This window comes from Lynx canadensis, chromosome D3 (assembly GCF_007474595.2).
Source record: "Lynx canadensis isolate LIC74 chromosome D3, mLynCan4.pri.v2, whole genome shotgun sequence".
In the NCBI taxonomy this organism is placed as follows: domain Eukaryota; kingdom Metazoa; phylum Chordata; class Mammalia; order Carnivora; family Felidae; genus Lynx; species Lynx canadensis.
Window position 1 is genome coordinate 80,173,546 of NC_044314.2, and position 26,092 is coordinate 80,199,637.

The 26,092-nt window shown below is 52.1% G+C and overlaps 1 protein-coding gene across 1 annotated transcript in view; it reads left to right on the plus strand.

Moving 5' to 3' along the window:
* The window catches only part of TESC (tescalcin), a 51,862-nt gene that overhangs the window by 11,452 nt on the left and 14,318 nt on the right, over nucleotides 1–26,092 (plus strand). The window contains exon 2 of the mRNA XM_030292471.1: nucleotides 13,381–13,450. Within this exon, the coding sequence (XP_030148331.1) occupies nucleotides 13,381–13,450 (70 nt within the window). The remainder of the gene's footprint in view (nucleotides 1–13,380; nucleotides 13,451–26,092) is intronic.

Below are 26,092 nucleotides of genomic sequence, written 5' to 3' on the forward strand. Positions count from 1 at the left end.
AATTGTATGAGTTCTTTATATACCTTGGATATTAACCTCTTACTGCACGTGCCATTTGCAAATATCTTCTCCCATTTGGTAGGTTGCCTTTTGGTTTTGTTGATGGTTTATTTTGCTGTGCAAAAGCTTTTCAGTTTAGTTTAGTGGTCCCATTTGTTTCTAAGCTTGATGTCCAAGAGATTATTGCCTATGTTTTCTCTTGGGGCTTTTATAGTTTCAGGTCTCGTATTTAGGTCTTTAACCCATTTTGAGTTTGTTTTTTTGGGTATGGTGTGAGCAAGCAGTCCAGTTCTATTTTTTTTTTTTTGCACGTAGCTGTCCGAGTTTTCCCAACACTGCTTATTGGAAAGACTGTTTCTTCCCCATTGTGTATTCTTGCCTCCTTTGTCATAGATTAATTGACCACAGGAGCATAAGTTTATTTCTGGGCCCTTGTTCCTGTTGCAGTGACGTAGGTGTCTATTTTTTTTTTTGCCAGTATTCTACTGTTTTGAGTATTAGAGCTTTGTAGTAGGTTTTGAAATCTGGAACCTGTAAGTCTATCTTTCTCAAGATTGCTTTTGCTATTTCGGGTCTTTCATGGTTCCATACAAATTTTGGGCTGATTTGTTGTAGTTCCGTGAAAACTGCTTTTTGCTGTTTTGATAGGCATTGCTTTGAATCCATAGATTACTTTGGGTAGTAGAGACATTGAACAATATTCTGCCAATCCATGAAGATGATATATCTTCCTATCTGTGTCCTCTTGAATTTCATTTACCAGCGTCTTACGGTTTTCACAGTATATGTCTTTCCTTCCTTGGTTAAGTTTATTCTTTTTGGTGCAGTTATAAATGGGGTCGTTTTCTTAATTTCTTTATCTGCCACTTCATTATTAGTGTATAGAATTGCAACAGATTTCTGTATATTCTGTATCCTACAACTTTACTGGAATTCATTTTGTTTCATGTCTGACTGCTGCAGCTAGGAGGACTTCCACTACTATGTTGAAGAAAAGTGGTGAGAGAGGACAACCCTGTCTTGTTCCTGATCTTAGAGTAAAAGTTCTCAGTTTTTCACCATTGAGTATGATGTTAGCTGTGAGTTTTTCGGCTATGGACTTTGTTACGTTCAGGTATGTTCCCTCTAAATCCCCTTAAGAGTTTTAATCCTGAATGGATATCTTGTCAAATGCTTTTTCTGCATCTTTTGTTATGATCATAAGGCTTTAATCTTTTCTCTTGTTAGTGTGACGTATCACTTTGATTGATTTGCAAATATTGCAACACCCTTGCATCCCTGGAATAAATCCCACCAGATCGTGATGTTATTAACACATTTAAAACAAAAAGGGTGCCCTTCCTTTTGTTAATTGTGTCTGCTGATTGTCCCTTACGGTGATTCATTTGCTCGCGTGGTTTGATTTTTGATTATGAGCTCATGTTCGACTGGGCTGCCTCCCCTGGTTTTCACATCCTCTTGGAACGATCTTCAGCGCCCAATTTATGCTGAAGCCAAACCAAGTGGAGAAGGGCTTATCTAAAGTACCTCTCCCATGAGGGTCCCTCACAGTGCTTTTCATTTATTTCTAGTACCTTAGAGATGTCACTGGTCTAGAAACACTTTTTGCATTGATTCCTCAGTTTGGCTTTCCTGCACCACATGGGTTTGGATCTTGCACCTGTGCATGGCACAGACTTGGCATCTTGGTACATCACAGGCCTGCCCCCTTTCTCCTGCCTCCGGTCACCTCCTTAGCCAAGTCCACTTCCTTGCTGATTGTCGGAGACAGTAGGGAATACTTTTTCTAGCCCATCTTCCACGGGGAAGCAGCCTTGTATGCTTCAGCTTCTGATAGGAGTCTCCCTTCTGGCCTCCATAGAACCACGGCCACTTCTGTCACTCAGTGGGCTGGAAGCTTCCTACCCTTAGCTGTTAGAGCGTGTAACCATTCTCACAGCCCTGGGCCACCTCAGCAGCATCTCATACTCCCGCCCTGCTGGGTGTGACGTCCCTCCTTGCTTCTGGCCTTGAGAGTGTCCCTTGCTTTTGAGCTTAGTGGTGTATGTGAGGTTTTTCCTATTTTATCCAGTGCTTCAGGGATCTGTGCTGGGATGGAGCGTCTGTGTTAGTTCCACGGAGCAGGAACTGGAGTTCTTTACCTAATAAGCCTTCCTGCTTTCAGTGAGCCTGTCTCCGCTTGATTTGGCCTCCATCTAATTCTGGAGTTGAAGATAGTTCTGGAAGGATGTGGGAAGCCATTTGTTTCCTTGGATGCTCTGAAAGACGCCCACTCTTCAAATCTCTGCTGGTTCACTCGCATCTCCCCCCACCCGCCTTCCCCATCTTTAGTCTTCTTATTACAACGGAGACCTCTTTGTCTCTTTAGTGACATAAATGATACGCGTTCCTTGTCCCCCTCATCCTCAACTTTGGGCACAGAGCAGCTCCTGCCTCTGAGTAAATGCTACCACATGGCAGTTATTGCTGGGATCGGGCAAATGGCAAAGCGCACAGCAGTAGGAAGGTGAGCACAGATGAGCAAAGCCCAGGCTGTGTGATTCTGAGAGTCGTGCTCACCCACTCTGACCGGGTGCCAAGGTGCCTCATCGCTCATGGGAAAAGGATAGTTTCCAAAGTCAAGCCCCTTCATTCTGTCTCAGCTTCTGCTATGGAAGATTCATTCCGCGAGGAAAGATACCCACAGAGATCCTTAGGAGACCCTCCATACTTGAGATTAAAATAAAAGCCATCCCCGTGCTGGCCGGGGCCTGGGGCAGCCCCTCCCAGGAGTTCCTTGGCTCGTAACTTAGAGACTGAGTTGAAGTTGGCATGAAAAGGGTTTGAAGGTGCTGGATAAAAGCCAGTAGCGGACCTCCTTGTTCCTACTTCTGCTTTGGAGACTAGAATTGGCTTTGATAATTTCCTTCTCAAGGCCGAGTGCGTCTTTGTGGGTTTTTTTTTTTTTTTTTTAAGTTTGCTTATTTTTGAGAGCACGCTCATGAGTACGGGGGGAGGCTAGTGGGCAGAGAGAGGGAGAGAGAGCATCCCAAGTGGGCTCCGTGCTGCCAGCGCAGAGCCCGATTCGGCGCTCGAACTCACGAACTGCGGGATCATGACCTGAGCTGAGATCACGAGTTGGGACGCTTACCCAACTGAGCCACCCAGGCGCCCTGCATCGCTGGTTTATTTACAAATCCAGGCTGTGAGGCGTGGTCCCTGATGGGTACACACTGAGCGTGTGGCGCAGGGGAAGGACGGAAGCAGGGCGTCCGTGAAGCCACGCGAAGCATCTTCTGTATGACGGGCTGGTCCCTTTCCAGGCTGTGGAGGTCTCCATCCACTCTTAGCCCTCCTCCCCCCACCTCCCTCCCGAGGCCCAGGATTAGTCATTGCTTTGGCTGTAGCCCCAGGCAGCGTGCAGTTGCCTCTTCCCTCCCCTGTGAGTGAGCTGGGAGACCTCGGAGGCGCAGAGTAGGCACCACAGGATTATTACTTTAAGGGCATCGTCATAGCTCTAGTGGCAACTCTGGTGTCTCAGCTCTTCCCGCTGGGTCCGGTGCAAAATATATGTGATTTTCTTAAAATTAAAAAAAAATTTGTTAATGTTTATTTATTTTTTTAATGTTTATTTTTGAGAGAGACAGAGACAGAATGTGAGTGGGTGAGGGGCAGAGAGAGAGGGAGGCACAGAACCCGAAGCGGGCTCCAGGCTCCAAGCTGTCAGCACAGAGCCCCATGTGGGGCTTGAACTCACGAACCCCGAGATCATGAACCAAGCCGAAGTCGGACGCCCAACCCACGGAGCCACCCAGGCGCCCCTGATTTTTTTTATTTAATTGGGGAAAGACTCACACAACCTAAAACTTCCCATAGTCACCATTTTTGAACCTACAGTTCACTGGCTTAGTTAAGCGCATCCACGGTGTTGTGCGGCCATCAGTTCCAGGGCATCCTCACCGCCTCCCCTCCCAAAAGAAACTTCGTGCCCATTAGCTGCCCCTGAAATCCCCCCCACGCACAGCCCGTGGCAACCACAAATCTACTTTCTGAACCTGTGGACTCGCCTTTTTGAATTTTTTTTTTCCAACGTTTATTTATTTTTTTGGGGACAGAGAGAGACAGAGCATGAACGGGGGAGGGGCAGAGAGAGAGGGAGACACAGAATCGGAAACAGGCTCCAGGCTCCGAGCCATCAGCCCAGAGCCCGACGCGGGGCTCGAACTCACGGACGGCGAGATCGTGACCTGGCTGAAGTCGGACGCTTCACCGACTGCGCCACCCAGGCGCCCCTGGACTCGCCTTTTTGGATGCTCCGGTGGCTATAGCGGTGGCCTTGGGTGCTTGGCATCCTGTTTTCAAGGTCGTCTGTGCTGCAGCAGGTGTCCGTGCTTCCTTCCTTTCTGTGGTAGGATGATGTGGGGCTGCGTAGAGCTACCCCGTTTGGTTCATCCGTCGACCACTCGATGCACGCTTGGGTGTCCCTACCCTCCGGGGATCGCGCATGGCGTGTCTGCGACTCTGATTGTTTTCCGGGGCGTGGACAGCTTCAGGAGGGTGGTGCTCTTGTGATCTCTGTATTCCGGGGGAGGCGGGGACAGTTTAGTGGGACGGGAAGCTGGGGACCGAGCCAGCAGCTTTTGGCAGAGATGTTGTTAGCTCACCTTTCTTTCTGGCCTGGCTCACCTCTGTATTTGGGGACTTTGGCTGGTGCTTGGGTTGAGTCCTGGCCGGTCTGTCAGGACATGGCAAGCCGGAGAGCTTTGGGGGCCCTGGAAGCCACCGAGACCTTCCCAGTGATGCCACTGGGCGTCCTGGGGTCTGCATCCAGGGCGGCACGGCTGGGGAGACGGGGAGGCAGGGTGGCTCCTGCAGAGCCCCTGGAGAGATCAGGTGCATAATGTCAGTCGCCCTTGTCCTTGCAACTGCGTTTTGAGACCCCCACCCCCACCCCCGGACGGCTACACCTGCCGACCCCTCAGCGGGTTCCCTACATCCTGTCCTTTGCATCCACCCTCCATTCTGTCACCAGGCACATGCGATCTTGTCCCTTCCCTTAGCATCCTATGTAAACTCAGGGTGAGGTCTGAATGCTTGAGTTCAGTATGTGTGACTGCCGCTACTTCCCTCCTTTCTCCGCTGTCCTCAGCCTGCCTTCTGCCCGGGCTGAAGAACCCGGGGCTTCCTGAGCTCTGCCCTCCCCGGCCTGGCCCTCAGCCTTCAGGATCCCACAGGGCATCAGCTCCCTATGGGTGCTCCTTAGCAAGCTGACACCACGTTTCTTACCCTGGACCCCAGGGAGGTGACGTGCGTTTCCAGTAGATAAGGGCTCTGCTCGTGTCTGTACCCCCAGCATCTACCGGGCGCCCAGTAAATGTCTCTTAGTGAACAGCATCCCTCAGAGGGAGTCAGTCAGGTCTCCCCGCACCCCTGGGAGCCAGCGTGGATTTGGGAAGGACCAAGCGCTATTTTAGGTGCCCTTTGCCACCAGACTCGGGCCCCTGGGATATAGGCTCAAGCGATCCTGGCCACCCCATAGTGGGTGTGGTGAGGGCTGATGCTTGATCTCCTCCAGAGTCAGATGAGGGAGGCTGGGCCTCGTGAGGGATTTCATGCCCCTTTTCTGGGTCTCCTGCCTCCACCTCCTTGAGGGTTGTCTCTGACCTCCTGGTCTACGCGACCCTCCTCCTGCCCGGTGACCCCTTGCTCAGCACAGCGAGGCTGTAAGGTGGCTCCCACAGCCCGACAGGGGAGGCCAGGACCAGGCAGAAACCCCGTGTCCGCATCACTCCACATTCCTCTCGACCCCGAACCCTGGCAACCCCGTAATCTACTTTCTGTGGCGAGATTTGCCTACTCTGGACGTTTCACATACACGGAATCCTACGATACGTGGCTGCGTCCGGCTTCTCTCCTTGGCATTATGTATTCAGGGTTCATGGATGTTGGAGCACGTGTCCACGCTTCGTTCCACTTGTGACCGAATCCTACGCCACTGTATGGACAGACCACGTTTTGTTTATAGTTTCGTCTATCGTTGGACGTTTGCGTTGTTCCCTCTAGGCTATTGTGAATGGTGCCGCTGTGAATGCTCGTTTATGGGTTTTTGTGTGGACGTGGTTTTCAGGTATCTCGGGTACGTATTTGGGAGGAAGATTTCTGGATTACGTGGTGAATCTGTCTTTAATTTATTGAGGATCCACGGAATTGTGTCCCACGGTGGCTGCACCGTGTGACATTCCCATCAGCAGCGCACGAGGATGTCAGTTTCTCCGCAGTCTCACCGGCGCTTGTTACTGTAGGTTTTATTTTTCATCCTAGCCATCAACGTTGAAATTGAAGATTATACAAGGCATCTCTGATAATTACAGAAAAGTTAAGGGATCGATCAGCAAAGATAAGGGACAAGAGGAAGAGAGGGATGTGCTGTAAACCTGCCACCTGGAAGCACTGTGCTATTTTGTTCATCCTTTCCTATTTTTTTCCTGTGCACACAACTATATCATTACAGACTTTCATGTACGTGAGATCTTGTGGCCTGTTGGTCTTTCCCTGTAGCGATATCCCATGAAAATTTTTCTGTGTTCTAAATATTTAAAAAAAATTTTTTTAATGTTTATTTTTGAGAGAGAGGGAGAGACAGAGTGTGAACGAGGGAGGAGCAGAGAGGGAGACGGAGACGGAATCCAAAGCAGTCTCCAGGCTCTGAGCTGTCTGCACAGCGGGGCTCAAACCCGGGGTCATGACTTGAACTGAAATCGGATCCTTAGCCAACTGAGCCACCCAGGCTCCCCTAAATATTTTAAAAATGTTTCTTAAGGCTCGGTAGTATACTGCCTTTGGGATGTACCAGGATTTATTTCAACCCGTTTCCTTATAGCTCACCACTTCCCCAATTTTAAAGTTTGCTTATTTACATACTTATTTATAGATTTTTTTTTTAAAGTTTATTTTGAGAGAGAAAGAGCATGCAAGCAGGGGAGGGGCAGATAAAGAGCGAGAGCACACGAGAATCCATAGCAGGCTCTGCACGAAGCCTGACGCAGGGCTGGTACCCGCTAACCATGAGATCGTGACCTGAGCTGAAATCAGGAATCAGATGCTTAAGCCACTGAACCACCCAGGTGTCCCATGAGCTTATTTTGAGAGAGAGAGGGACGGAGAGAGAGAGCGGGCACGTGCACATGAGCAGGGGAGGGGGAGAGAGAGAATCCCAAGCAGGCTCCACGCTGTCAGTGCAGAGCCCGACGCTGGGCTCTGTCTCCCAGTTAGATCATGAGCTGAAGTCAAGAGTCATGTGCTTAACTGACCGAGCCACCCAGGTGACCCAGTTTTTTACTGTTTTAAACAGGCCAGGATGATGACGGTTGCCTGTTTATCTCTGTACAGTCGTCTCAGTTCCTCAGTATTTGTTCCTAGGGATCAAGTTGCTGGTTAAAAGCAGATACCAGCACTGTCCAGTGCAAATTATAATGCAAGGCGGAATAATCCTAAATGTTTTCAGAAGCTACATATGTAATTCTACGTTTTCTAGTAGCCATGCTTTAAAAAAAATTTTGCAATGTTTATTTTTTGAGGGAAAGCACGAGCAGGGGGGGAGGGGCAGAGAGACGGGGAGACACAGAATCCGAAGCAGGCGCCAGGCTCCAAGCCGACAGCACAGAGCCCGACGCGGGGCTCGAACCCACGAACCGAGAGATCGTGACCTGAGCCGAAGTCGGCCGCTTAACTGACTGAGCCACCCAGGCACCGCCCCTGTAGTAGCCATGTTTAGAAAAGAAACAAGATACAGTTAATTTTAATATTTTACTTCTAAAATATTTCAGCGTGTGACCAATATAAAAATTATGGAGACTGTGTGCATTCTTTTTTGTACTAAGTCTTTGGAAGCTGGTGTGTATTTTACACAATTTCACACCTCCGGTCCCAGCTTGGACTACACACACACACACACACACACACACACACACACACACAGATTGGGCCAGTTAAACTCCCACCAGCCTGTGGAAGGGTGTGACCTCAACCCTCAGGCTGAAATCTAAAACCAAAGATAACGAGGTCAACGTGCCAGGCACCCGAGTGACTCTGCCTCTGGTCTCCATGGCACCCGTGACCGCCTGGGGACCTGGAGAAAGGCTGAGGGAGGAACAGGGAGACTAGAAGAGCTTCCGTCCTTGGAGCCCCCGACGGCGCTCCGCACACAGGTGTAGGTGCCCACAGGACACATCCTCTGGGGGACCCCGGGACCTGAGAGCGCATGAGGTCTTCAGAAGTCAGTTCGTGAGGCCTCGGATGTTCCTTCTCCCAGTCCCTGAGCCCGGGGAGGCTTCCCCGAGTTGAGCTCCGAGCTCTTGGCTCAGGGGACTTGGGTGCCGAAGACAGGGGACCAGAGATGGGAGGCTGTTTTCCTCATCCCTCTGCTTTCAGTCAGGCACGACAGGGAAGGGTGTGGGCACCCGTGCGTGCGCTTTGGATGCAGTTCGCCGGAATTTCATTAGACAAACCTGGTCTCTGATTTCTGGCGTGCCCACCACCTCTTGTCTGTGTGAGCGTGGGCACGTCTCGGTGTTCCCGTCTCTAGAATGGGGGTACGCACCATCCCTAGCCGATAGGATTGACGAGAGGGTTGTGTGAGTAGGGCTGACACAGTGCCCTTGACACAGCGCTCAATTGACGTGGACTGCTGTGGTTCCCGGGATTAGGCACGTAATTCATTTTCCTGATGGCGCTTTTGAGACGTAACACGTTCCCTACATCTCATCCATTCAAAGCGTACTCGGGTTTTAGTATACTCACAGGGCTGGGCGTCCCTCACGATCTAACTTTGGAACATTTTCCTCCCCTCCCTCCCGCCCTCCCCCAAGAGGCTCAGTACCTATCAGCATGACTCCCCATCCTTGCCTAGCCCCAGGCAAGCCCTGGTCTAGTTTGGATTTGCCTACCTGAGCATCTCCTATAAATGGATTCATGCAATGTTAGGAGCACACGTGTGGCTGCAATTTCTATGGTTATTTCTCGTCCGTGGGCTTTTGTTTTTTGTGTTTTTGTTTTTGGGTTTTTTTTTTTTTTTTTTGATCTGCGGTTGAGAGCTGGGCTGCCTTTGATCGGTAACCCACGAGCATAAAACCGCACACGTTCTGCCAGACAAACTGAGCTTAAATCGTGGGTCTCCCTTTCAAGTTTAGGGCCTGACCTTCAAGTCACCTAACCCCTCAGATCCTCAGTTTGCTCTTCTGGAAAATGGGAGCAGTCCTTCCATCATACGGTCATGGTAAGGGTTAAATAAGACCACGTGTGCCCAGGACATGGTACTCAGCTAACAGATGATTCATCAGTTTCGAGATCCTTCGGCTGTCCCATGTGCTACCATATTGTGTGCCTCAAATACTCATTACATGACTAATAAATATGCATTGTGTATTAGAGGAAATTTAGAAGATATAGATGAATGAAACCAAAGCCTTTAATCCCTCTACTGAGAAAGACAATTGCTGTTATTATTTTGGGGAAAGGGAGTCTGGATTTTCTTTCATTACTTCTATACATTTGTGTATATCTACATGTTTTCCCCAGCATGAGGTCATGCTATTTTTGTAGCAGGCGGTTGTGTTTTAAGGAAGGTCCATGCCCAGTGTGGGGCTTGACCTCACAACCCCAAAACTGAGAGGGGCAGGCTCTACCCGCTGAGCCAGCCAGGCGCCCCATAGCAAGCTGTTTGAAACATTTTTAAAGTTCATTTTGAGCGAGAGAGAGAGAGAGAGAGAGAGAGAGAGAGAGAGACACACACACACACACACACACACACACACACACACACGGAATCCCAAGCAGGCTTTGCATTGACAGGGCTCGAACTCACAAACCATGAGATCATGACTTGAGCTGATATCAAGAGTGGGACCCTCAGCTGAGCTACCCAGGCGCCCTGACTTTTAAACATTCTCTGTGGAACGTATTTTCATGTCCGATATATAACTGTCACTCCTCAAAAGCAGCTTCCTTTTTTTTTTTTTTTTTTTTTAATTGGCTAAGCATTCCGTAAAATATTTGACCAGTCTGCTTTGGGTGAGCACTTAGGTCGAGTCCATTTTTTAAGCTGTTAAGAATCCACGGGTGGACACATTTATGTATTCGTCTTTTGTACTCGTTGGATTTATTTTTTCCTGCCAGGTAGAATCACTGAAATTTTCGGGTAAACCTTTTATCGTAATATCAGGTACAGAAAAGTACATCACCTGTGAGCATAGAGTTCCATGTCCTTGCTGAGCACACGTGTGTGTAACCTGAACCTGGATGAAGAAATAGAATATTCCCACTACCCAGAGGCGCCCCTCACGCCCCATTCAAATCACTACTCCCCGTTCGGGAGCAACCACTATTCTGACTTCTCTTTTTTAAAAAAATAAGACAACATCATCATCATTTTTATTATATTTTTTAAACTCTTTTTTTTCTTTTAGGAGTGCATGAGTGGGGGAGGGGGGGAGAGAGAGAGAGAGAGAATCTCCAGCAGGCCCCATGCTCACCCCTATGTGGAGCCTGACGTGGGGCTTGCTCCCATGACCCTGGGATCATGACTCGAGCCGATATCAAGGGTCGGACACTCAACTCTCTGTGCCACCCAGGCACCACCTTGTCATTTCTATTATCAGACAAGTCTTAGATAGGTTCATAGCAAAATTCAGAGGAAGTTAGTTTTTGCCTATGCCCTCACCCCGACACGTGCCATAGCCTCCCGCCTTACCCGTGGCCCCCACCAGTGTGGTACGTTTGATACAGTCGATGAACCTGTATCGACACCTCATTATCGCCCGGAGTCCATTGTTCACATTAGGGTTCACCTGTGGTGGTGCACCTTCTGCAGGTTTGGACGTATGTTCAGCGACGTGTGTCCGTCACGATGGGACCCACAGGATAGTTTAACCACCCCGGAAACCCTCTGTGCTCTGCCTGTTCATTCCTCATCCCCAGACTCGGACACGGAGACTTTCTCGTGTCTCCGCGGTTTTGCCTTTTCCAGGAGGTCCTATAGTAGAATCTTACCGTGCGCAGCCTTTCCATCCCGACTTCTGACACTACAGAGGAGTTTTTACCCGTTTTCGAGCTCCATTTAAATGGAATCCTAACGTACTTGCTCTTTCGCATCTGACTTCTTTTCCTTGATTTTATGTTTCTGAAGCTCACCCAAGTTATGGCACGCACCGTCTGCTCGCTTTCCTTGCTGTATACTATTCCATTGCTTGAGTAGACTGCGCCTCAACAGTTGATTCTGCCGTTGTCGGGCATTTGGATAGGTTCCAGTCTAGGGCTGTTGGAACCGCACTGCTGTGAACCTCTCCTTCTTTTCTGTACCTCTTCTGACGAGCGCAAGTGTGCCTTTCTGTTGGATGTGTACCCAGGACTGCAATCGCTCAGCCCTGTAGAGTATTCGGATGTCCTTGCTGATACACTCATGATAGGAATGGCCATGTCCTCCTCCAGAAAGGTGGTTATTGCCCCTCACGGTCATCCCACTTTTCCAAGAGTCAGTTTCTACATCTGTAATGGGAATACAGCCCTATCCCAGGGTGCCATGGGGAACAGGTGCACTAATGTGTGATGTGCCTCTGGTACACGGAGAACCCTTCACAGCTGTTGGCCGTCCTAAGGGGTATTTCCTCACCAACAGCTTCTAGGGAGGCTGGAGAATTCTGAGCTATAGATTCTTTTTTTGAAAAATACTTATTTACTTTGGGAAGAGCACAAGCAGGGGAGGGGCAGAGAGAGGGGGACAGAGGATCTGAAGCAGGCTCTGCGCGGACAGCAGTGAGCCCGATGTGGGGCTCGAATTCACAAACCGTGAGATCATGACTTGGGCCGAAGTCAGACGCTCAACTGACTGAGCCACCCAGGAGCCCTTGAGCTACGTATTCTTAAAGTGATACAACCTGAGCCTGAGACCCCCCCCCCACCCCACCCCAAAAAAGATGAGGAGGACACCTGGCTAGCTCAGTCGGTGGAGCATGTGACTCTTGATCTTGGGGTTGTAGTTTGAGCCCTGCATTGGGTATAGAGATTACTTAAATTACTTAAAAAGGGGGTGCCTAGGTGGCTCAGTCGGCTGAGTGTCTGACTCTTGATTTCGGCTCAGGTCATGATCCCAGGGTCGTGGGATCGAGCCCCACGTTGGGCTCCGTGCTGAGCGTGGAGACTGCTTGGGATTCTCTCTCCCTCTGCCCCTTTCCCCCCTCATGCACGCACACACTCTCTCTCTCTCTCTAAAGTAAAAAAAAAATATTTTTTTCTTTTAATACTTGGAAAAAACCCAACAGCAAATGAGATGACCAGCTGGTCCCAGAAATTAGCTGTCTCTGGAACAAGAAAAGACATTTATAATAGGGCATGGGAAATGCCGGGAGGAGCCGGGGGGAGGGGGGATGGCTGTTTCTCAGCCCAGCCCCTGTTTGGAAAGTTTTGCCTGAACCGTGTATAGTCCCCGGGAACCGGCCCTCAAGGCCTTGGAGCACCAGGATATGTGGGCGGGCAGGCGATACCGAGTGAAGGCAGGTTGAAGGCGGGGTCAGGAGATGGACCCCACTCCACCAGTCACCCGTCGTGCGGTCTCGAGTGCTCTGAGCTGCAGTTTGCAAATTATCCCACAGAGAAAAGCACATCTGCTCCCTTATGCAGGATGTGTCGTGGATGAGGGGAGAGAATGCAGGTCCGGGTGTCATACTGTGTGCTTCATGAAACAGGCCCTCGTGGGGGCAGAGCCCTTATGAAACCCGGAACGTGCAAGGCCCCGTCTTACCGGGGAAGACACGGCAGCCCGCCAGCCCGAAATGGTAATTACGAAAAACTGTACTTAAGGTTTTCTAGAACTACTGGGAAGATCTAAATACGTCCTCCACGGCGCAATGATCAAAATTCTCTTTCTTCTCCTTCCAGTCCCCTTGCTGCACCAGATTCTCCTTCCGCGTCCTACTACGTGTCTCCCAAGTGACTTCCAGCAGCAGCCCAACCCCTTTGCCCTGCCCCTCTGTCTCTCCGTACGTGACCGTATGAAGCCCCTTGCTCAGCTAGGAAAACCCCTGTCTTCGGGAGCAGGAGGGGAAGAAGTCACACGGATGTGATCCCTCTAGGGGGAAGGGGAAAATGAGCTGGTTCGCTTTCGTGCTGTCCCGGCAGCTGCCGTTCGTAGCACAGGCTGTCTTGCCGGGGGATCGGAGGTAATGACCCCAGGGGTGCACTGCCAGGAAGAATGGGACGCCCTTTGTCGGTTTCTTCGTCTGGTGGTGGTCGGTGTTGCCCGCCTGGGAAGTGTGGGAGAATGTCACCAGCCTCCTGCTGGTGGCTCAAGTTCAGCGGTCAGTGATGTCTTCTCTCTCTCTTTCTCTCCCTCCCTCCCCTGTTTCCCAGTCTCCTCAGACCAGATCGAGCAGCTCCACCGGAGGTTTAAGCAGCTGAGTGGAGACCAGCCCACCATTCGGTAAGATCTGCAGTTGGGTTTGGGCCTTGGGCAGCAACATGGCCCTTGAGGATTTCTCTTCTCTCTCTTTCCCTGAGTTCAGCATGACTCTGGAAGAGCCCCTGGGTGGCCCCATTTCCTGTGGCAAACTTGCAGTTGTCATTCTTTTGGTCCCTCTAGATAAGATGTTCTAGAGCCATACTTGTTGGCATCAGGAATGTCTGTCTAGAGTGAAGACAGGGGGCCAGTCAGCCACGTGTACCCTGCCCTGGCTTCCTCAACTGGGACATGCTCCTGGCCTCCGTGCTTAGAATCTCAGGTATACGTAACTTGAAGACCTCGTTGAAGGTCTCTTCACGCTGCTTCCTCTCTGTTGTTAGTTCCGGCCTCAGGCAAGATGGCGGGCAGCAGACTGATTTCTTGACAGAAGTCAGACTGGCCATCCTACATTGCCTTTAAAAAAAATTTTTTTTAAATGTTTATTTTTGAGAGACAGAGCGTGAGTGGGGGAGGGGCAGAGACAGAGGGAGACACAGAATCGGAAGCAGGCTCCAGTCTCTGAGCTGTCAGCACGGAGCCCGACTCGGGGCTTGAACTCACAAGCCGTAAGATCATGACCTGAGCTAAAGTCAGATGCTCACCCGACTGAGCCACCCAGGTGCCCCCCTACATTGCATGTTTAATGTTGATCTTTTAGAAGCTGGGTAGGTTCATTCTCTTTTTTTTTTTTTTTTTAATTTGTTTTTAAGTTTATTTTTGACAGAGTACGAGCATGAGCTGGGGAGGGGCAGAGAGAGAGGGAGACACAGCACCTGAAGCAGGCTCCGGGCTCTGAGCTGTCAGCACAGAGCCCGACGCAGGGCTCGAACTCACAGACTGTGAGGTCATGACCTGGGCCGAAGTCAGACACCCAACCGACTGAGCCACCCAGGCGCCCCAGGTTATTTCTTTATGAGGAGCAATGCCCTAAACTGTCCTCCTTACCCCAAGAGAGAGTGTGTTCAGTCTTCCATGCTGGTTGAGTTCTATAGAACTAGGTTAGTGAGCGATCCTAGTTAGCATGTTTGGTCGTTGCACAGTTGGGGGGGAGGAAACTTCGAGTTGAAGTGTAGCAAGCGGGGTCCCCGACGCACAGTAAACAGCGTTCTACCACAGACTTTCAAACAGATGGAGTTTCCTAAAATAAATGTGCAAGGTCTTCAGGTTACAGTCTTTGAACTTCCAACATTTAATAATACTTAATAATAATTTAATAATATTAAAAATATTAAAATTTAAAAATAATACTTAATAACCTTTAATAACCCAGGGAAACGTCCTTCTTCTTAGCCAACAGACTAGAATTTCACTTAAGCTTTATGGAAATTGACAGAAACAATGATCACTTTCCTTGGTCTGTCTAAACAAGAGCATGTTGTCGATCCCACGCGTCATGGTTTCAAAGCATCCGTTTCCAGAGCTTAGATTCTGGTGATCTCTTGGTTCCTGTGGCCTCCTGTCTGTTTGATTGTATCCAAGGCAGAATTAAAGCCAGTTAGGAGTGTTGTGGTCAATTCTGTCCGTGACACCTGGGTAAGCCCCGTGAAGGAGAGGGAGTGAGCCCAGGGGAAAGTCACCTGGCTTCTCATCGGCTCCGAGAGCGTTCCATGTCCGAGTTGGAGCCGGTCACCGTGGCCAGGGCTGGAGATGCAAATTGGTTTTTCCCAGAGCAGTGATGGAGCGGGGCTGGGCCATCAGCTGGGGTGCAGACTGGAGTGCTTTCCCAGGGCCGGGTGGGCACACCTTGGCCGGACACCTGGGAGTCTAATTTCCAGACTTGGAAATTAGTGTGTTTAATTTCCAGACTTGGGGGAAACAGAGGCAAAAACCCAGACTTGAGAAACCGTTTGCATCGGCCTCCTGTATAGGAGGGGCTGTGTGTGTTTGCGTTAGTTGCTCTCTGTCTCTGAGCCTCCGTCCTCATCCGTAAAGTGATTTGGGTGCGGAACGTAAGCAGGTGCCATGCGGGAAGATCCCACTTTGAGCCGGTTGGGCAGCCCGGCTGCCATCCTCCCCACGGTTGGTGAGGTCTCGGGGACCCACCTTGAGATGCCTGTTAGCAGATGTCTGACCGTGGGGCGGGTGTGGAGGCGGGGAGCACAGGTGCTGTGTGGGGAGGGGGCTGTGAGGCCCTGGGAGCCCCTCCCACTTTGAGGTTCTAGCATCCGAGCCCGGTGTTGCCCAGCGGCCCCTCCGGGGCCTCTGCAAGGACGAACTGAAACACCGTGACCTGCACACATTCTTTCCCAGCTTGAGCGTGTGTGTGGATCACTCGAGAATGTTCCTAATGCAGGCTCGGCCTCAGCAGGTGGGTGGGGCCTGAGACTCTGCATTTCACTGGGGGTCGCAGGGCCCCCGGCCCCCGGGCGGCCAGCACGGTGCCCCGGGGCACAGTTAAGTGCTCACTCAGCAAATGCAGCTGCCTTTCTCTCTGCCACTGACCCGCTCTCCCGCCCCCTGGCCTCAGACGTCAGTCTGTGTGGTATTCCCAACCTCCTCCACTCCCCTCAGGCCCGTGGCCTCCCTCCCTGGCCTCACATCCCTCTGACTAAACCCGTCCCGGCTGTTGGGCCTTAGCAACGTTTCTTCAGCCAAGTCTGCCTGGACGATGCCCCCGACCCGGTCAGCGCCCCGTCAGGCTCCCTGGGCCCCGCGCATCTTCTCTGTAGCCGCATGGGGTGACTCCAGTTCGCCTCCCTGTGGGATGCTGGCTGTGAATGTGCGTGTGAATCACCTGGGAGCCTGGTTCAAAGGCAGGATTTGATTCACGGGTTTGGACCCGGGCCCGAGACTCTGCATTTCCAACAAGCATGGGTGGTCGTGGGCAGGTCGGCCTCCCCAGCACGGAGGATGGTGCCCAGTGGGCCCCCCGGGTTCTATGGGTGGAGGCTGCACCCTCTCAGGCACGGAGACTCCTACCTCCCACTCGTGGGCTAGGCCAGGGCGTGGGAATACGAGCCCTTGGCTCTGCCTGCCCACCCCCAGGACCACCGCACACCTCACCCTTTGCGCATCTGCCGAGACCCAGTGAGCAGCCCTTGCTCCAGCTTTTGGGGCTCCCCTGTGCCTTTAAGGTGACATCCGTACTCTAGCTGGGGTCCACCAAGGTCTTTAGATGCTGGCTTTTGCTTTGCTGAGGTCTCAGTGTGGACACCACGTCCTGCAGGATAACCCCCCTACCTCCTGTCCTCCCATGGCCTCCTCCTGGGGGTGCCCCAACCTGCCACTTACAGAATTGCAACTGTGCCCCTAATAGACAGCTGGCCCCGTGCAGGGTGGGAACTGGGGCTTTTTTTTCTTGGGCCTAGTGCTCAGTTCAGGGCTGGTAACGTTCTAGATGCTCGGGGGTACAACTGGCCGGTTGAATGAATGAATGAATGAATGAGACCAAAGTAATGAGGCAAAAGTGAGTATAAGAACTACCAGAATTCTTTAAAATTGTTTTTAATGTTTATTTTTGAGAGGGAGAGGGAGGGAGGGAGGGGCTGAGAGAGAGAGACAGACAGACAGAATCTGAAGCAGGGTCCAAGCTCTGAGCTGTCAGCACAGAGCCCAATGTGGGGCTCAAACTCATGAACTAAAGATCGGAGGCTTAACCAACTGAGCCCTCCAGGCACCCCAGGACTACCAAAGTTCCCTTTATACGCCATGAAGCATGGTGTACGTGAGACCCGTTGTTGTTAATACTGTTTCCCTCCAGAGGGTGTACATATTCCCGGGAAAGAAATTTATCTGGGGCCTGACTCGTAGGAACTGCTCACCGATGTAAGCTGTTATTATCTGAGCATGTTTTCTGTGCTGCGTAGCCGGAGCATGTTACTTGAGCCTCATAAAAACCCCACAGGAAGCAGTGGTAGGAACACCTGTTCTCCCCATTTTACAGACGGGAGGCTCAGAGAGGTCGTGTACCTGTGCCTGAGTCACACAGCTCGTAAGTGGAGGCGCTCAGTGCTGAGATGCCTCTGTAAGGAAGTTGTGGACATTTCTTGCGAGTGGTCTCAGGACCTCAGTCGCCCTCGTCTGCCGTCTGAGGACCCTTACCATCCGCGGTGGGCATGTATAATTCCCACCACCAAAGCCCCTGCTCCCTGATTTCCTAGTCTCTGCTGGGAGGGTAGCGTCAGCTGCACGTGGTGACAGCCCTGCCCAGCAGGAAGGAGGTGACAGGCCACAGTGTTCTATGCAAACAGGCCTGCCTGAAAAGCCCCTCCCAGACCCACTTTGCCTGATCCTAATCTGTCTCTCAGGACCCGGAAAAGGGTGATTGGGCAGGTTTTCGGTCCCACGGGCTTTCCTGCCCACCCTCCTAGGGCAGAAGGATGAGCAGCCCTGGGCTGTGATCTGGTCCCTAGCACCGTCCCCACACTGCCAGGGGGTTCCCGAGTGACCCTGGCGGGGGAGCTCTCTGATACCTGGGCACACCTGGGGGGCTGTGGGCTATGCTGGGGTTTCTGAGTAGGGAAAGGAGCTTTTGCTTCCTTAGGGTTGAGTTTGGCGAAAGGCACTGACTGGGGTCCGCTGGGCGAGGCCCCCAGCACCGCAGTCTGTGAGGGGTGTGGGAGGCAGCACCCTTTGCCCCTGCCTCTCAGAAAATGAAGGTGCCCGAGAGCCTAGGATCCCATGGGGCAGGGGTTGGGGGGGGAGAGGTAAATACCTCCAGTGCAAAGGCCCCTTAAAAGTGGCCATTTAAACCTGCAGGCTTTAAACATAGACCTAATAAGTTTTGTAAGTTGCATTAAAAAATGAAGAGGGGCTCAGGTCATGATCTCCACGGTTCATGGGTTCGACTCTGCGTGGATAGTGGGGAGCCTGCTTGGGATTCTCGCTCTCCCTCTCTGCCCCTCCCCCACTTGCTCTCTTTCAAAATAAATAAACTTAAAAAAATATAAAACTTTAAATTAATGAAGAATTGAGTTTCTGAATTTGTGACTTTGATAAGTTGTATATAGCTTAAAAAAAAAATCAAAACCGAGTAAAAACTGTCAAAACGGATTTAATGTTAACCCACCATTTTCCTATCCATGTTTGGTTGGTCTCCTCTCCTAAAAATTATCCTAGGATGTCCAGGGATGGCCTCACCCCTGAGGCCTCAAAGCTGATGTGTCAGGACTCCCGCTCTGTGTGTGTGTGTGTGTGTGTGTGTGTGTGTGTGTGTGTTTCTTACAAAGCCCAGCATCTGATTTAAAAAACAAAAATTCGGGGCGCCTGGGTGGCTCAGTCGGTTGGGCGTCCAACTTTGGCTCCGTTCATGATCTCAGGGTCCGTGTGTTCGAGCCCCGCGTCGGGCTCTGTGCTGACAGCTCAGAGCCTGGAGCCTATTTCCGATTCTGTGTCTCCCTCTCTCTGACCCTCCCCTACTCACGTCTGTCTCTATCAAAAAATGAATAAATGTTAAAAAAAAAATTTAAAAACAAAAATTCATAATGCTGCATTATTTTTCTTTAAGGGCCCCCCAAAACCTGAATCCACCCTGACCACAGAGCACTGAGCTCCGTGGCCTCTTGGAGAAATGCTTGAGTAGAAAATGGTCATGTGACACATTGAGTACCAATCCTTTGCAGAGACTTCTGTCCTCAAAACGTTTTCTTCTTCCAGCAGGGAAGCCCCTCCCCAAGGAAACCCCAAGGATTGCAGGTAGTGAGGAAAATACAATAATTGCTGCTTGCACTTTTTCTTTCTGAAGTCGGGCCACTCGACTGGTGAATGTCTCAAACAGCAAATTTGACTTCCTGAGAGTGCCCGTGGCAGGCTCTCGAAGCCCCAGAAGTAGACGCTGTGCCATACGTCAGACATAGTGCTGCAGGCCGGTAGGAGGGCTGATTAGGTAAAGCCACACCGTAAAAATATTTGTAGAATTCACCAGGCCCCCGAGTGTGGAGTGAGTCGTGGCGTGAAGGGAACCACGGACATACGAGGCGAAGGCGGGGAGCGGTGTTCGTTGTTCGTCACCAAAGCATACGGCAGTCTTGGGACAGGCTGCCCGCCAGGGCACCGACAAAGCCCTGACTCCGCGTCCTGTTTTGCATCCCCCGGCGGCACTCACCCTGGCTCTGTCGAGTTAAAGGTCTGCTCACAGTCAAGTGCGTACGTAGGAGCCCCAGCTGCCGTTAGCTGAGGGCTGGCGTGTGCCGGGCACGGGGCTAAATGGCCACACGTGGGGTCCTAGGGGTCTCAGGGAGCCTGTGAAGTTCACACCATTATCCCATCTTCCAGATTGAGAAACTGAGGCTCAAGAGGATAAGGTCACCCAGCAGGGCTGGGGGGTTCAGAGGCAGAGCTGGAGGCCCCCAAATATTTTCCTATTTAAAATTTGTATCTTTTAGGGACACCTGGGTGGCTCACTTGGTGGAGCGTCCTAGCCTTGGTTTCAGCTCAGGTCATGATCTCATGGTTCATGGGTTCTAGCCCCGCGTCGGGCTCTGTGCTGGCAGCTCAGAGCCTGGAGTCTGCTTCCATTTCTGTGTCTCCCTGTCTCTGTTCCTCCCCCACTCACACTCTGTCTCACTCTCTCAAAAATAAGCAAACAGTAAAAAAAATTTTTTAAAGCTGTATCTTTTGATGGGTTTACTTAGGGAGGGTGTTCCCTGCTTAGAAGAAAAGCCAGAGCCTACAGTGATCACACTGCATTTGTCTAAAGTAAGTCATTTTAATCCAGTCACTTTGCTTTTAACTTGTGAAATAGCTAGAAATTTCCTTTTTTTACCTTTCTTTAAGTACTCACAACAGTGAAGAGTTGAGGCCCTGCCTTTGTCCTCAGGCCGTTTTGCTGTCAGTGTTTAACAGGTTCCGGGAGTTAAGCATCTTCCCTTTAAGGCGTCAGCTTGGAGGGCGCGTGTTCATCTGAAAGAGAAGAACCCACGGTTGCTTGTAAAACTCCCCAGGCCACAGTGGGCACAAGCGGGCCCGCTCTCCTGTCTGTTCAGGTGACCCAGAGAGCCGTGCGGGGGTCCCTTCAGTGTGAGGGGTGCAAGGTGTCCCTGAAACAGGACGAAGCTTTCTAAATGGACCCGAATAATTTGCAAGTACTCGAATAGAAAGTTTTTACAGAGACTCTTTCCCCCCGGAAGCTGAAGGACTCAGCCCTTGCTTGCAGAAGCAGGTGGTGGGGGCTTCTGTTTGGAGTGGGGACATGGGTGGGGGTGCGGGGAGGGAGGACCGGAGAGGGAGCTAGCATGCACACAAGTTCATTATATGTATTCTTTAGGTTTTTTTTTAGTGTTTGTTTATTTTTGAGAGAAAAAGAGCATGAATAGGGGAGAGAGGGAGACACAATCCAAAGCAGGCTCCAGGCTCTGAGCTGTCAGCCCAAAACCCACCGCGGGGCTTGAACTTACAAAGAGTGAAATCATGAGCTGAGCGGAAGTCGGATGCTTAACCGACTGAGCCACCCACGCGTCCCGCAAGCCCATCACATGTGAGATGAGGGAAGGAAACAGGACAGGGAGGGTGCATGTCTTGGGACCGTGGTGGGAGAAGGACCTTGGGGTAGGTGGCCACGTTTGGACTAGAACAGAAGGGACAGAAGGAGCTCTGTGTGATGACAAGAGGGAAGGGGCGCTAGACAGAGGCAGTGGCAGACCCCTGTGCGAGGGGCCTTCGTCCCTACCTCCCTCCTGACCTGTCAGCCTCCTGCATCCCCCGGCAGCACTCACCCCTGCTTTGTCAAGTTAAAGGTCTGCTCACAGTCAGGTGCATACATAGGAGCCCCAGCTGCTGTTAGCTGAGGGCTGGCATGTGCCGGGCACGGGGCTGTTCCTGCTGTTCCCGCCTCGGAGCTCTAGAACGCACTCATGACCTGCTTTCTAGAATGCTTTTCTCCAGAGCGGGGTTTCTATTGGCACTTAGGGCTGGAGAATGTGTGTGGGGGCAGGGGCGTTCTGTGCATGGTAGGGTGTAGAGCACATTCTGGGACCCCCCCCCCACCGGGTGACTCCCGAAAAGGTCCCCAGACATGGCCCCGTGTTCCCTGGGGGTTTGAGAACTCGCCACCCTCTGCTCTCTGCCTTGTGTCACCTTTCCTGGTCACCCCACTGAGACTTTATCCGATTCCCTGGGGTCTCTGTCCTGTCTCTGTTTGGTGTGCTTGCAAAGTGCTCATTGCTGCCCGAGACAGGTCATTTTCCCTCTGTCTCATTTCCCCTGCTGGAATCCCAGGAGGGGTGATGTCTGTCCCACTCACCGCTGAAGCCGGCACCTGGAAGGTCCCTGTGATCAGCACATGGCAGGTGTTGAGAGGACAGCTGGGTACGGGCCTGGAGCAGATACAGGAGAAGTTGAGAAAGCGTGTGGTGGGGAAGGGTGACGTTGGTGACGCTGCCCCAGTCACTGAAAGAGGCGTTTGCCTGGTGGCAAGGGGACCAGGGGCTGTGTGTGTGTGTGTGTGTGTGTGTGTGTGTGTGTGTGTGTGTATACGCACACACACACACATATTTAGTGTTTATTTTGAGAGTAAGAATGTGTGTACATGAGCTGGGGAAGGGCAGAGAGAAAGGGTAGGAGAGGAACTCCCAAGCAGGCTGCACAGTGTGCAGAGCCTGATGCAGGGCTCGATCCCACGAACTGCAAGATCATGACCTGAGCCGAAGTCAAGAGTTGGACGCTTAACCGACTGAGCCACCCAGGTGCTCCTCTGCCAGATCTTTCGTGCAAAGGCACGTGGACGGGAGAAACGCCTGGCACGGTTAGGGAATTCCTCGCGTTTCTTAAACGTTAACCTTCATGCGAGTTCCCCAGGGATCACATTGAAATGCAGGCTCTGATTCCGGGCCAGCTAAGGGCTCTGTGTGTCACACACCAAGTGAGACTGATGCTCCTGGTCCAGGGATGACACTTTGAGCTGCTCAGCATTGCCCGGGGAGACGCGCGGTTAGTGACTCTTGGTTCCTCCTTTGTGAGTCCCCATGGGTCCCCAGTCTCCCCAGGGTGGGGCCTCCAGGAGAGTCGGGCAGGCAGCCCCCGCGGTAGAGACCCTTCTCCGATGGGCCGGTGAGAGCAGGGAGGCTGGAGTTCCAGGCAGGGAGCCGTTGGGGCCTCGCTGGGTCTTCAGCTCCCGGTGGGTCAGGCCCGGTGGGGGCTGAGGATGACCAAGCCGGCAGAGGGCCCGGCAGAGAAGCTGGCCCTCAGAGCTGCCGGAAACCGGCCCCCACGACGAGGCTTGCGGAGGAGCCCCTCCTTGGTGGTTGCTCAGTCTTTCCTTCCCTTGCGGGCTGGACGCTTGTCTTGCCTTCTTTCTGGGTCCCGGATGGGGCCTCTCGGGGCTGGGTGGGGGCAGATCCCCAACCAAGATTTCAGTTGTGTGCTCCCTCTCAAGTAAAACCGTGCAACCCAGAGGAAGTAGCAAGTGTGAGGAAGCGCACAGGGCGGTTAGAGCCGGATTCAGAGCTGTCCTCCTAGCTGTGGGGCTGTGGCCTCCTCACTTGGCCTCCCTGGGCCTCCTTTTCTCACCTGCACGATGGGGACTGTGGGTGTGTGGGGCGGATCAAACGTGGCGGTGTTTGCAAAGCGCTTAGCGCAGCCTGGCCCTGGGAAAGCCCTCAGGATGCGGGCGAGGGGGGTGCAGGGAACCCTTAAACCCCGGGGTCCGATCCCCCACCCCACCCAGAGGAGGTGTGCCAGTTGTGTGCCCCTGGGGTCTCCGTGGGGGACCCCTCCCCGCTGGTCACAGGGGCCCCGTGGCCGGACCCCCCGGTCACCGCCTATCAGCTGTGGCCCCAGAGCCCTGGGCTTGGGTGGAGCAGAGCCCTTCCCGGGCTGCAGCCTGGGCCCGACACCTTCAGCTGAGCCGGTTCTACCAGCCCAGTGGGCACCTGGCGGTGGGGGTGGGGGAGGAAGGAAAACAAGACCGAAACTGGCGTTTATGGGACTTTAAACTGCGGTCAGCCTCTCCCAGGCTCCTCTGGACTCGAGGCCCGCAATCGACTCGTTCAAAAAGGAGGTTGGCAAATATCCGGGAGTGTCCCCGAGACCGGCAGCCAGGACCGAAGTCTTGCTAGCATCTGCTCCCTGGGGATTCTGAGTGCCGCCTGTCTCTTTTCTTTGCCACAAGACAGTTCTTTAGCTCTCTGCCTCAGTTTCCCCCATCTTTAACATGGGGATGAGTGTCTGCCTTGTAGGAGAATAAGGTAAATCTCTTAGAGCACTTACCAGACACCTTGGGAGTAATAGGTTAGTTGGTATTATTATTCTACTTTTAAATACACGCATACGTGTGTGTGTGTGTATACATATATATTTACTTTAAGCTTTTATTCATTTATTTTGAGACCGACAGAGAGCAAGTGGGGGAGGGACAGAGAGAGGGAGAGAGAGAATCCCAAGCAGGCTCCACGCGGTCAGTGAGAAGCCTCACCCAAGAACTGCGAGATCATGACCTGAGCCGAAACCAAGAGTCGGAGGCTTAACCAACTGAGTCACCCAGGCACCCCTATTATTCTCATTTTAAAATTAAGAGCTCGCTGTGTGTCAGGCAATGTCCTAAGTACCTTATGTGTGTTTATCGGATTCAGTAATTTCGTTAACCCCATGATACTGCCTAGGCATTCCCATGATCCCCATTTCACACAGGAGAAATCGAGGCTCTGAGATGTGGAGAGGCTCACCCAAGATGATGGGCCTGGTGAGGAGCAGATCCTGAACCAGACCCCGGGTACACTTGATTTCACATTCCCTTTGCCGTGGGCGGTGCTAGGTGTTCACCAAATTCACAGATGAAGAAACTGAGGCACGGGGCATCAGTACGGTGACCGTGTGAGGGAGAGCTGAGATTTGAGGGGGAATCCAGCAGGCACCCATGGAGAGAGGGAGCAAGGGCAGCTGGGCTTCTGAGACACCTGCACAGACCCGCCAAAGGCTGTGATGCCAGGACCCAGGACACTGCCCTCGTCCGAGTCCGAGTATCTGCCTCACCTCCTCTGCTGTCAGTGGGAGGTCAGCCTTCTTTTCTTATTACCATTCTTCTGTAGACACTGGTCAGGCTCTGTGAGGTCCTTCTTCCCTCTATCCTGCCTCCTTCCAGAGTCAGCATAGGCCCGGGTTTCTCCCAACCCCCTAGAACCCGCAGTTTCCCTGTCGATGGTCTCTGTTCCCTTCCGGGGAATTAACCAGATCCATTTCCCGGGTGTGTCCCCCAGTACGCTCCTTCCAGCAGCTCTGGGGGACAGCTCCTCTGGTAGCCCATTCCCGAGCTCAGCAAGCCACAGCTGGGGGTTGATGGTCTCCAAGGATCCAAGGGGGGAAGTCCTGGGAGCAGCTGAAAGGTCTGGGCACCTGGGAGGGGAACTGAGTCTGGTGCCAGCCAGGTGCTCAGGACAGAATGAACCGGGAGGCGAGCCCCGCCCGTGCTCACCACCCCTTCCACTCCGCTCCCTGAGCACCTGTGATGCCCCCAGCCATACGAGGTTGAGAATGTGGGGCTGTGGGAATGAGAGTCCCTGTCCCCGTGCTGCATGCGCTCGGGCGTGTGAAGGCTTCCGTCTATGGCATCTGTGTGCCTGCTTTACAGATGAGGAAACTGAGGCTGAGGAGGAATTAGCCGTGACCCTCTGGCCAACGAAAGCCAGAGGGGGCCTGGGGTCTCGTGTACTAACTCGCCACGGAGCAGCTGGTTGCTGCTTTTCCACTCTCCCAGAATTCTCTCTCCGGCTCCACGTGGCCCCTTTGACTTGACTTGTTCCCATGCGGGGTCTCTGGGCATTCTGTCTCTTGTCTCCAGTTGGGTATGATGTGCACAGACAAAAGCAGAAATGTGTCGGGTCACAGAGAGGGACTTTCATGGATTGAACATACCCGTGACCGACACCCAGATCGAGAGCAGAACATTCTCAGCCTCAAAGCCTCCCCATGGCCCCTCCTGGTCACCCTCCCCGAAAGCAGTTGACCTGTATCCTGACTTCGAGCTGTAGGGCTTAGGGTTGGTACCTTTTGTTCTTTATGTAAATACAGTCACAGTGCAGTGGTTCTTTGCTTTTTGGTTTTTAGATGTATTTCCGGGGATTTTTTAAAAACGCAGTACTGAGATATAATGCACGTTATTGTACAGTTTACCCATTTAAAGTACGTAATTAGGAGCGCCTGGGTGGCTTGGTTGAGCTTCCAACTTTGGTTCAGGTCATGATCTCATGGTTCATGGGTTCGAGCCCTGCATCAGGCTCTGTGCTGACAGCTCGGAGCCTGGAGCCTGCCCCGGGTTCTGTGTCTCCCCTTCTCTCCCTGCCCCTCCCCTGCTCACACTCTGTCTCTCTCTGAGAATAAACATTTAAAAGAATTTTAAAAAGTATATTAAAAGAAAGTATGCAGTCAATTTGAGGACATTTCTGTCACCACCCCCCAAAGAAACCCTGTACTAATTAGCCATCAACCCCTCTAGGACCCTACCCCTGGCAACCAGTCGTCTTCTCTCAGTCCCTATGGATTTATCTCTTCCAGTCACCAAGTATAAATGGGTCCTCTCATACGTGGCCCTTTTGAGCCAGGCTGCCCCTTTTTCTTTTCCTTTCCTTCTTTTCTTTTCTTTTTTTTTTATGTTTAATTACTTTTGAGAGAGAGAGAAAAAAAACACACACACACACAAGTGAGGGAGGGGCAGAGAGAGAGGGAGACACAGAATCCGAAGCAGGCTCAGGCTCT